The sequence below is a fragment of the Octopus sinensis genome, linkage group LG18, assembly GCF_006345805.1.
Source record: "Octopus sinensis linkage group LG18, ASM634580v1, whole genome shotgun sequence".
NCBI classification, from domain to species: Eukaryota; Metazoa; Mollusca; class Cephalopoda; order Octopoda; family Octopodidae; genus Octopus; species Octopus sinensis.
The window spans coordinates 7,167,865-7,180,993 of NC_043014.1; the positions used below are offsets into that span (position 1 = coordinate 7,167,865).

Below are 13,129 nucleotides of genomic sequence, written 5' to 3' on the forward strand. Positions count from 1 at the left end.
AAATACCAAACTCATTCCCTATGGATACCGTATTTATTACGAGTGGCTTGTAAACGTATCTAACTTGGTTCGCTCGTTAGATACGTTTACAAGCCATTCATTGTAATAAATACGGTATCCATAGGGAACTCGTTTGGTATTCTCTATACATTAAACACACAATTATATTTTGAATACATTATCTATCAATATAAGTCTTCAGATTGTTTCACATATATACGGTGCCCCAATAAATCTGACATCAATTCATCACCTAATAACATGAACAAATTGTCTCAAATTTTAGCAGTATGTCTAGAATTCAATACACTTTAATATATGATCTTCTTTCATATGTTTTTCTCTTTTCAGAACTAGACATGCCATTTACTGCAACAGAAAAGGCATTTTGTGGATTGAAGTATGACCAAACTCAGTCAAATTTGAATATGCAACGTGTATTTGTTAGGTTTCATTATCAAGCGTCAACAGGAAAGCAGATTTGGATGTGGCTTAAGAAGTTTCAAGAGGGAGGCTGTTTGTGTCGGAAAAAAAGATCTGGACAACCGGCAGTTTCAGAATTGATGGTGAACCAACTTAGGGAAAAACATTCTCTTTCAGTTCTTTTTAGTACTTTCATTTAATTGTTGGTTTTCCCTTTTGGGATTGCCATTGTTTTTTTGAACTGTTCTACAACTTTTACTGTTTTCTTTGTCTTTTGGACACATTGCCTGCTTTAGCAGGTGTGTTTTTTGTGTGAATTCCTCCTACTTAGGGGCAAATTGTATTCCTTCATAGAAAATCTTGTTAACCCTTTAGTGTTTAAACCGGTCATATCCAGCCCAAATATTCTAAAAGCTTTATATTCAAACTGTCGATATCTAGCCTCTCACACCTAACCTACAATGTCATGCTAAAAATAAACATTCACATCACTGAAACCTCAAAGCTATGAGATAATGCATGATTAATTCAAAACAATTTGAGTGAAAAAGTATTACATTTAACAGAGTAATCTGAACACTAAAGGGTTAAACACTCAATACAACATGGAAGTTGACACCTGCCAATGTGTAATTCCAGGCTGCTCCTTGGAGGAATTGTACAAACAAATGTTACCCTTCCTCCCATTTTGCCAAACAAAGGAAGAAGAAAACATACCAGAGAATGACAAAACCGACCTCTGAATTGAAACACAGAACAGCAATGGAAAAATGAACTATGCGTCCATGGCCAGCGTCACTAGCGAAACAGTGCAGGTCGACCCAGGCAAGCTTGAAAAATATAAAAGCTTATTGCAGAAGGAAGGAGCGAACATGAAGCTGACTCCACAAAAAGAAGTGATATACAATACAAAATGCAAAACAATAGTTTACAGAACACTGTCCCTGGCAACAAAGAGGATAGAGATGGCATCTAAGGATGCCATCGAAAAGTGCCTACTACCAATTTGGCATGACATAAAATACATGAATAGAAGACGACGCTTTGGCTCAGTTGAGGTGAGATTCGTGTCCGAAGAGAAGGCAAAGGAGCACTCTACATCTCCCTTAAAGCCAGCAGATCTGGTGTTACTGCCGACTTACCTTGGAAGGCGAACATCGAAAATAAGGATAGAGAAGGTTCCACCAGAAATCAATACGGTGTGGTTGGTGGCAGCCATACTGCTGAACCTGAGGATAGAGCCACTATCCTCAGGCCACCAGGTTACACCAGCAGAACTGGTAGGGCCAAGGTCTGGAGCTAATAATCCAGGCCACCCAGAGGGATTTGGAAGAAATACCAGAGCAAATAAAACTTCTGAGACCACATCAAATTGCATATTCTTTTCTTCATTGCACCTGTGTATGGTAAAGAATCTCTTCTGTATTGTCATAAGGTCTCTTTCAAATTGTGAAAATGGAATGTAATTGGTGTTTGTTCAAGAAAATATATAATATACACACTCACGTGTGGTGCTCTCTGGATATGCAGTAATGCAACAGGAGGTAACTATCTCCTCACAGGATTTAAGGATGGCAACAGATTTCCTTACACACAACTTAGACTTGTTAATATTAACTCTGAAATAAGGGGCCCTTGATACAACAGACCATTCAAGAGAATAACTTTTTTATTCCTCTTTAAACCATGTATATAAGAGGCAAGTATAGTGGAGTTACAATATTTTTTGTTCAAAAACAAATTCATGTGGGCCCTATACCTATCCTTAAAATTTATAGTACTGCCTGTATAAAACCTATCCAAATTACCCTCCGCTTTAACAATACATTTATATATAGCATTAGTAGTTAGACAGACACCATCAAGGGGACATAAATTAGGGTTTCTGTAATTACAGGATTTACCAGAACCACCCATATCCCTAACAAATTAGCTGTGCATCAGAGTTTAACTGTGATAATCTTCAAGGTTGTCCAGATAGGAGGTAACAGAGTCAGTATATTCCAAGATGACTGAAGATCCGTCGAAAATTTCTTCTAATTTTATCAACTCTTCAAGAGATTTCTCAACTGGTAACCGATGCCCATCAGAATGGCAAAACACAGCAAGACACTGAAAAGAGATGTAATTTATGAATATATACATACACACACACACACACACACATGTATGTGTGAATACATTATATATAAATAGGTACGTGTGTGTGTGCATATATAAATATATATATATATATATATATATATATAATATAAGGCATAGGAGTGGCTGTGTGGTAAGTAGCTTGTTTACCAACCACATGGTTCCGGGTTCAGTCCCACTGCATGGCACCTTGGGCATGTGCCTTCTACTATAGCCTCGGGTCGACCAAAGCCTTGTGAGTGGATTTGGTAGACGGAAACTGAAAGAAGCCTGTTGTATATATGTATGTATATATATATATATATATATATATATGTGTCTCTGTGTGTGTGTGTGTGTGTGTGTGTGTGTGTGTGTTTGTGTGTCTGTGTTTGTCCCCCCCAACATCGTTTGACAACCGATGCTGGTGTGTTTACGTCCCCGTCACTTAGTGGTTCGGCAAAAGAGACCGATAGAATAAGTACTAGGCTTACAAAGAATAAGTCATGGGGTCGATTTGCTCGACTAAAGGCGCTGCTCCAGCATGGCCACAGTCAAATCACTGAAACAAGTAAAAGAGTAAAAGAATATACATATATATATATAGACATGCACACACGTATTTGTGCATACATGAGAATACACACGCATGCGTGTAACATAGGTCATACCCCACTCCTTATTCACCAATCATGACATCTACTCTCAATCATCATCATCATCATCATCATCATCGTTTAACGCCCGTTTTCCGCGCTAGCACGGGTTGGACGGTTCGACCGGGGTCTGGGAAGCCAGGGGCGGCACCAGGCTCCAGTCTGATCTGGCAGTGTTTCTACAGCTGGAGGCCCTTCCTAACGCCAACCACTCCGCGAGTGTAGTGGGTGCTTTTTACATGCCACCTGCACAGGTGCCAGGGGAGTCTGGCATCGGCCACGATCGGTTGGTGCTTTTAATGTGCCACCGGCATGGAAGCTAGCCAAGGCGGAGCTGGCATCAGCCACGTTCGGATGGTGCTTTTTACGTGTCACCGGCACAGAAGCCAGTCGAGACGACGCTGGCATCGGCCACGTTTGGATGGTGCTTTTTATGTGCCATCGGCACGGAAGCCAGTCGAGGCGACGCTGGCATCGGCCACATTTGGATGGTGCTTTTTATGTGCCATCAGCACGGAAGCCAGTCGAGGCGACGCTGGCATCGGCCACGTTTGGATGGTGCTTTTTATGTGCCATCGGCACGGAAGCCAGTCGAGGCGACGCTGGCATCGGCCACGTTTGGATGGTGCTATTTATGTGCCATCGGCACGGAAGCCAGTCGAGGCGATGCTGGCATCGGCCACGTTTGGATGGTGCTTTTTATGTGCCACCGGCACGGAAGCCAGTCGAGGCGACGCTGGCATCGGCCATGTTTGGATGGTGCTTTTTATGCGCCACCGGCACAGAAGCCAGTCAAGGCGGCGCTAGCAACGGCCACGTTCGGATGGTGCTTTTTATGTGCCACCGGCACAGAAGCCAGTCGAGGCGACGCTGGCATCGGCCACGTTTGGATGGTGCTTTTTATGTGCCGTCGGCACGGAAGCCAGCGAGGCGACGCTGGCATTGGCCACATTTGGATGGTGCTTTTTATGTGCCATCGGCACGGAAGCCAGTCGAGGCGACGCTGGCATCGGCCACATTTGGATGGTGCTTTTTATGTGCCATCGGCACGGAAGCCAGTCGAGGCGACGCTGGCATCGGCCACGTTTGGATGGTGCTATTTATGTGCCATTGGCACGGAAGCCAGTCGAGGCGACCTGGCATCGGCCACGTTGGATGTGCTTTTTATGTGCCACCGGCACGGAAGCCAGTCGAGGCGACGCTGGCATCGGCCACGTTTGGATGGTGCTTTTTATGCGCCACCGGCACAGAAGCCAGTCGAGGCGGCGCTGGCAACGGCCACGTTCGGATGGTGCCTTTTATGTGCCACCGGCACAGAAGCCAGTCGAGGCGACGCTGGCATCGGCCACGTTTGGATGGTGCTTTTTATGCGCCACCGGCACAGAAGCCAGTCAAGGCGGCGCTAGCAACGGCCACGTTCGGATGGTGCTTTTTATGTGCCACCGGCACAGAAGCCAGTCGAGGCGACGCTGGCATCGGCCACATTTGGATGGTGCTTTTTATGTGCCACCGGCACAGAAGCCAGTCGAGGCGACGCTGGCATCGGCCACGTTTGGATGGTGCTTTTTATGTGCCACCGGCACAGGTATCAAAACTACTATTTCCATTGATATTTATTTCGATGTTCATGTTCATGTACTTGACACAATAGGTCTCCTCAAACACAGCGGGATGTTCTGGAAACCAAGGTACTTTAATCCTACACTTCTCTTAATCTTCATTCTTCAGTCACATCCTCACCCATTCCGCATCCCTTGCCACCTCAACCAATCATCCACTCCTTTCCAGTCCCCAATCACCTCTACTAACCTTTTACTTTGCAGGATGCATCAGCACCCCTACTTTCCAGCTCCACCCATCACTCTCATCCTCTACAAAAATGTTAGTAGCCACACGTTTCACTAGAGCAGGAAACCTTTCCTGGCCTTCAACCAGCACAGAGCTAGCTCCCTCTCGGTTTTAGCTCCACCCAGTCAAAAACTATCTTAGACCACACTTAAACTTGATGGTCTTCTTTGCAAGCTGAAAGACTATGTACAACCAGCGATAATACGGAAATCACTGATAAGCAGCCTTTATTGCTCAGTATGAAGCGATTGGGGCCCAGAGAAGGTTTTGTATGGACTTCTACTAATTACTCAAGAAATTTCATGTTAATTTGACGCTAGGAGTGGCTGTGTGGTTAGTAGCTTGTTTACCAACCACATGGTTCCGGGTTCAGTCCCACTGCGTGGCACCTTGGGCAAGTGTCTTCTACTATAGCCTCGGGCCGACCAAAGCTTTGTGAGTGGATTTGGTAGACGGAAACTGAAAAGAAGCCCGTCATATATATATATATGCGTTTGTGTGTCTGTGTTTGTCTCCCTAGCATTGCTCGACAACCGATGCTGGTGTGTTTACGTCCCCGTAACTTAGCGGTTCGGCAAAAGAGACCGATAGAATAAGTACTGGGCTTACAAAAGAATAAGTCCCGGGGTCGAGTTGCTCGATTAAAGGCGGTGCTCCAGCATGGCCGCAGTCAAATGACTGAAACAAGTAAAAGTAGAAGAGCTGCCATCATAATTACTCACCTTACCATCAGGACGATTATTCTTATTCAGAATGTTATAGTTGTCACTCAATTTGTCGATCACTTTACCAACTTTAAGGGCCTGAAATAGAGAATGAGAACTTGTATTTTATGTGCGAATACCAAAAGATTGTTTAGTGTGAAGAAAAAAGGAAATTCATCTCATCGTCATCATCATCATCATCGTTTAGCGTCCACTTTCCATGCTTGCATGGGTAGGACGGTTCAACTGGGGTCTGGGAAGCCAGGAGGCAGCACCAGGCTCCAGTCTGATCTGGCAATGTTTCTACGGCTGGATGCCCTTCCTAACGCCAACCACTCCGTGAGTGTAGTGGGTGCTTTTTACGTGCCACCGACACAGGTGCCAGACGAGGCTGGCAAACGGCCATGATCGGATGGTGATTTTTACGTGCCACTGGCACGGAGGCCAGGCGAGGCTGGCAACGGCGATGTTCGGATGATTCTCTTACGTGCCCCCGGCACCTATATATATATATATATATAATATATATATATATATATATATATTACTTATTATATATTGATTATTCATTTTTATACTTTTTGAGATCTTGTTATATGTTTTATAAAAATATATATTATTTGTTATTTATCTTTTGGTTTATGTCTATCACAGTTGCATAATAGTGGTTTTATCTCAAATTTATATTTTAAATATATATATATATATTGGAGGAACTTGAAAACTGTATAATGACAGGAGACTAGGATCTGGCCATATACTCTTTTACTTGTTTCAGTCGTTTGATTGTGGCCATGCTGGAGCACCGCCTTTAGTCAAGCAAATCAATCCCATGACTTATTCTTTGTAAGCCTAGTACTTATTCTATTGGTCTCTTTTGCTTAGTTACAGGGAGTAGTTAGGAATCTAAATCGGAGTAGACAGACTCTCACACTTCAGTTTTATATATAAAGATATCGCAACCATTTTGACTAAAATCACTACAGAACCAAGAAAAAAAGAGTGTATATATCATATGAAGACCTAGAACATACCTTATAAAAGTAAAGAGCTTTTGACTGCTGTCCACTCTGTTTTGGTAAGAATACTAACAAATGTATTCGATTCTCTGAGAGAACATTCTTGTCTCCAACAGCTTTCATCTTCAACTTCATAAGTGCTATCTTTGCAGCCATTTTCTCTGCTTTAGCACTTGGTTTTGCCTTCCCTTGTGGTTTTGGCTTGGATGCTTTTTCTGGGGGTTTTGGGGGGTGGAGGGTTAAGAAAAACAAAAGAAAAAAATTTTTTTTAAGATAGAGATTTCGTTAAAAAAAAAAAAGCAAAAATATGAAAATTAGTCTAAGATGAAAGAAGAAAAAAAAACTAAAATTGAAATATTAAGAACAAAATAATTAGAAAATAAATATTAAAAATACACGTTACATTTAAATAGCATTTAAGATGCGTGTTTTCCTCCCAAAACTTACCCCAGGTCTTATATGCAAAGTTGGGTCTTTATTACATGCTTTAACCCTTCAGTATTCAAATCTCTTTGCCAAATGGACTTACTGCAGTCATTAGACTGCGGCGATACTGGAGCACAGCCCTGAAGGGTTTGCAGAGCACAGCATTTATATTTAAAACCAGGTACTTATCCCATTGGTCACTTTTGCCAAACCATTAAGTTACGGGGAGCATACACAAATCACCATTGGTTATCAACCAGTGCGGGAGGGAGGGGGGTAACACAAAGGCACACACACACACACACACACATACAAGTTTCTTTCAGTTTCCCCTCTACCAAATCCATTCACAAGACTTTGGTCAGCCCAGGTGTATAGGAGAAGAGCGGGATTGAACTTGGAACCATATGGTTAGGAAACGAACTTCTCACCACACAGCCAAGCCATCATCTATTAAAGTAACACTTAGTCAAGACTCACATCATCATGCTGGTAAAGGTTAGACCGCTTGACAGGAGCCAGCCAGGCAGTAGACTACATCAGGCTTCTGTGTCTGTTTGGCATGATTTCTATGGCTGGATGCCCTTCCTAACACCAACCACCCTACAGATTGGACTGAGTGCTTTATACGTGGCACCAGCACAGACGCAGTCAGTTCTGGCATGATTTCTACGGCTGGATGCCCTTCCTAATATCAACCACCCTACAGATTGGACTGTATACATGGCACCAGCATGTATTGGACTTTATACGTGGCACCAGCACAGACGCAGTCAGTTCTGGCATGATTTCTACGGCTGGATGCCCTTCCTAACACCAACCACCCTACAGATTGGACTGTATACATGGCACCAGCATGTATTGGACTTTATACGTGGCACCAGCACAGACGCAGTCAGTTCTGGCATGATTTCTACGGCTGGATGCCCTTCCTAATATCAACCACCCTACAGATTGGACTGTATACATGGCACCAGCATGTATTGGACTTTATACGTGGCACCAGCACAGACGCAGTCAGTTCTGGCATGATTTCTACGGCTGGATGCCCTTCCTAACACCAACCACCCTACAGATTGGACTGTATACATGGCACCAGCATGTATTGGACTTTATACGTGGCACCAGCACAGACGCGGTCAGTTCTGGCATGATTCTACGGCTGGATGCCCTTCCTAACACCAACCACCCTACAGATTGGACTGTATACATGGCACCAGCATGTATTGGACTTTATACGTGGCACCAGCACAGACGCGGTCAGTTCTGGCATGATTTCTACGGCTGGATGCCCTTCCTAACACCAACCACCCTACAGATTGGACTGAGTGCTTTATACGTGGCACCAGCACAGACGCAGTCAGTTCTGGCATGATTTCTACGGCTGGATGCCCTTCCTAATATCAACCACCCTACAGATTGGACTGTATACATGGCACCAGCATGTATTGGACTTTATACGTGGCACCAGCACAGACGCGGTCAGTTCTGGCATGATTTCTACGGCTGGATGCCCTTCCTAACACCAACCACCCTACAGATTGGACTGTATACGTGGCACCAGTACAGACGCGGTCAGTTTTGGCATGATTTCTACGGCTGGATGCCCTTCCTAACACCAACCACCCTACAGATTGGACTGTATACATGGCACCAGTACAGACGCGGTCAGTTCTGGCATGATTTCTACGGCTGGATGCCCTTCCTAACACCAACCACCCTACAGATTGGACTGTATACGTGGCACCAGTACAGACGCGTCAGTTCTGGCATGATTTCTACGGCTGGATGCCCTTCCTAACACCAACCACCCTATAGATTGGACTGAGTGCTTTATACGTGGCACCAGCACAGACGCAGTCAGTTCTGGCATGATTTCTACGGCTGGATGCCCTTCCTAACACCAACCACCCTACAGATTGGACTGTATACATGGCACCAGCATGTATTGGACTTTATACGTGGCACCAGCACAGACGCGGTCAGTTCTGGCATGATTTCTACGGCTGGATGACCTTCCTAACACCAACCACCCTACAGATTGGACTGTATACATGGCACCAGCATGTATTGGACTTTATACATGGCACCAGCACAGACGCGGTCAGTTCTGGCATGATTTCTACGGCTGGATGCCCTTCCTAACACCAACCACCCTACAGATTGGACTGTATACATGGCACCAGCATGTATTGGACTTTATACATGGCACCAGCACAGACGCGGTCAGTTCTGGCATGATTTCTACGGCTGGATGCCCTTCCTAACACCAACCACCCTACAGATTGGACTGTATACATGGCACAGCATGTATTGGACTTTATACGTGGCACCAGCACAGACGCGGTCAGTTCTGGCATGATTCTACGGCTGGATGACCTTCCTAACACCAACCACCCTACAGATTGGACTGTATACATGGCACCAGCATGTATTGGACTTTATACATGGCACCAGCACAGACGCGGTCAGTTCTGGCATGATTCTACGGCTGGATGCCTTCCTAACACCAACCACCCTACAGATGGACTGTATACATGGCACCAGCATGTATTGGACTTTATACATGGCACCAGCACAGACGCGGTCAGTTCTGGCATGATTTCTACGGCTGGATGCCCTTCCTAACACCAACCACCCTACAGATTGGACTGTATACATGGCACCAGCATGTATTGGACTTTATACATGGCACCAGCACAGACGCGGGCAGTTCTGGCATGATTTCTACAGCTGGATGACCTTCCTAACACCAACCATTTGAAATACAGGGTGGACCAAAATGATCTGACACATTTGGAGATTTAATAAAAGCACAAAATAAGAAATAATGAAAAGAAAAATTTTATTTTCTGAATGTCCATATAATGCCATTTTATTTCATTAAGTTTTTAAAATTAAATCAGCTAAATGCTTCCCGTCGTTGTCAACACACTGTTGGAGACGTTCATGAAAGTTATCGATAACTCTATGGATCATTTCTTCTGGAATGGTGGAATGTGATTTCTTCTTGTGGGGATATCTAAAATCAAAAGTATTCAGTCGCAGGAGTGGCTGTGTGGTAAGTAGCTTGCTAACCAACCACATGGTTCCGGGTTCAGTCCCACTGCGTGGCATCTTGGGCAAGTGTCTTCTGCCATAGCCCCGGGCCGACCAATGCCTTGTGAGTGGATTTGGTAGACGGAAACTGAAAGAAGCCTGTCGTATATATGTATATATATATGTGTGTATGTGTGTGTGCGTGTGTGTCTGTTTGTCCCCCTAGCATTGCTTGACAACCGATGCTGGTGTGTTTACGTCCCCGTCACTTAGCGGTTCGGCAAAAGAGACCGATAGAATAAGTACTGGGCTTACAAAGAATAAGTCCCGGGGTTGATTTGCTCGACTAAAAGGCGGTGCTCCAGCATGGCCGCAGTCAAATGACTGAAACAAGTAAAAGAGTAAGAGTCATCGCCCTCAATCTAGTAATGAATTAAAACGTGCAATTTGTGTAGAAATAGCAGCCATTCCAGAAGAAATGATCCAGAGAGTCATCGATAACCATCCAACCCAGATGATGATGATGATGATGATGGTGATGGTGATGGTGGTGGTGGTGGTGGTGATGATGATGATGATGGTGATGGTGATGATGATGATTGATGGTGATGATGATGATTGATGGTGATGATGATGATTGATGATGATGATGATGATGATTGATGATGATGATTGATGATGTTGATGATGATGATTGATGATGATGGATGATGATTGATGTTGATCAATGATGGTGATTGATGATGATAATGATGATGATTGATGATGATGATGATGATGAATGATAATGATGATGATTATTGATGATGATTGATGATGATGATGATTGATGATGATGGTGATTGATGATGATGATGATGATTGATGATGATTGATGATGATGATGATTGATGATGATGATGATTGATGATGATGATGCAGCAGCATCATGCATACATACATACATACATAATACGAGAAGAGATATAAACACCAAGCCGAAAAAGCTTATCAGTCCTCAAGTAACACTTACCTAAAATCTTACCAACATGTTCTGCAGTTTTCGAAACCTCTTCCTTTTCTTCCTCCTCCAGACATTTGTGGTCCCAGGAATGCCTGTGTCTACAAGAAGCACACACACACATATATATACTCTTACTCTTATACACTTACTTGTTTCAGTCATGTGACTGTGGCCATGCTGGAGCACCGCCTTTAGTCGATCAAATCGACCCCAGGACTTATTCTTTGTAAGCCTAGTACTTATTTTATCGGTCTCTTTTTTTTTGCCGAACCGCTAAGTTACAGGGACATATATATACATATATATATTATATAGAGGGTACTATTATTCATAGGTACCGCACGCTAGGAGGGACTTTTGCAGTCAAAACTACTTAAATAAACAAATTGTACCAAATGCAAAACTTCAAATTCTGTTTTTAAATGATTCGCTTTGAAGTTTTGCATTCGGTACAATTTGTTTATTTAAGTAGTTTTGACTGCAAAAGTCCCTCCTAGCGTGCGGTACCTATGAATAATAGTACCCTCTATATAATATAAATAAGTATTTTCAAAGTTGAAAAAATTTACAGATTTTTTCTCTTACGAGGTTTTTCACGCTAACTACTTGATAATTTCTTATAAAGATTTTATCCTTATTTTTAAATTTATACATATCTATATATATAAAACTGTAGTTGTGTGAGTGTCTGTCCCCTTCGATTTAGATTCCTAACTACTCCCACATTTTGCGGTGCAGTTTAACCAAATTCGGGTATCTTATAGTAGTGATTCATATCGAGCCCGTCTGGCTATTAGCGCGCGTCTACGATGAGTCTACGATTTTAAAAATAATTTAACATCATTTTTTATTCCATTTTAATGCATAATTTTTCGTGTGTTGATGGCGGCGGAGTTGGCGTCCATGGTCACACCTGCACCTGTTTGCTTCTCCCCCTTCTTCCCTCCCTCGTGAAGCTGTGGGGAAGGGAGTGTAAGGAAATCAACATCGTAAAGCGTTGTCAAGGAGACCAGCGTTCTTTTAGAACAACGACTTCATGGCTTGAAGACACCAAAACAGAAATGGCTAAGAAAGCTTATATAGTTATGCTTATATAGTTATTTCCCTTACAAACCCGAGCAACGCCGGGCGATACTGCTAGTTTCTTATAAAGATTTTATCCTTATTTTAAAATTTATACATATATATACATATATATTAAATATAATATAGTTTTCTAATACATGAGGATGTCATGAGTCAAAGTTACCAGGAAAATCTATGGATTTCAACGAGTGCCATAATTTATGGTAAGTATTAAACTAGTACTCATTTCATCGAGATCAGCAGTGAAAAATAAAATCAGTGACTATGTGCTCAAACCCAACCAATGCAATCACAGAAGAAAAACTTGAAATACTAACACAGCAAATCAATGCATATACGTCTGCATCTGAGTATGTGAATAAATATATAGGCGCAGGAGTAGGTGTGTGGTAAGTAGCTTGCTAACCAACCACATGGTTCCATGTTCAGTCCCACTGCATGGCATCTTGATCAAGTGTCTTCTGCTATAGCCTCGGGCTGACCAATGCCTTGTGAGTGGATTTGGTAGACGGAAACTGAAAGAAGCCTGTCGTATATATATATATGTATATATATATATATATATATATATATATATATATATATATATATATATGTGTGTGTGTTTGTGTGTCTGTGTTTGTCCCTCTAGCATTGCTTGACAACCGATGCTGGTGTGTTTACGTCCCCGTCACTTAGCGGTTCGGCAAAAGAGACTGATAGAATAAGTACTGGGCTTACAAAAGAATAAGTCCCGAGATCGAGTTGCTCGATTAAAGGCAGTGCTCCAGCACGGCCGCAGTCAAATGACTGAAACAAGTAAAA

At 43.0% G+C, this 13,129-nt stretch overlaps 1 protein-coding gene across 2 annotated transcripts in view; it reads right to left on the reverse strand.

Moving 5' to 3' along the window:
* Positions 1 to 342: 342 nt before the first annotated feature.
* LOC115221796 (AN1-type zinc finger protein 1-like) overlaps positions 343 to 13,129 on the reverse strand; it is a 30,466-nt gene continuing 17,679 nt past the window's right edge. For both annotated transcript variants that reach the window (XM_029792024.2, XM_036510704.1), the window contains exons 6-9: positions 11,249 to 11,337; positions 6,787 to 6,986; positions 5,771 to 5,851; positions 343 to 2,535 (exon numbers count right to left, since the gene is read on the reverse strand). In XM_029792024.2, coding sequence (XP_029647884.1) covers positions 2,371 to 2,535; positions 5,771 to 5,851; positions 6,787 to 6,986; positions 11,249 to 11,337 — 535 coding nt within the window. In that variant the 3' untranslated portion in view covers positions 343 to 2,370. The remainder of the gene's footprint in view (positions 2,536 to 5,770; positions 5,852 to 6,786; positions 6,987 to 11,248; positions 11,338 to 13,129) is intronic.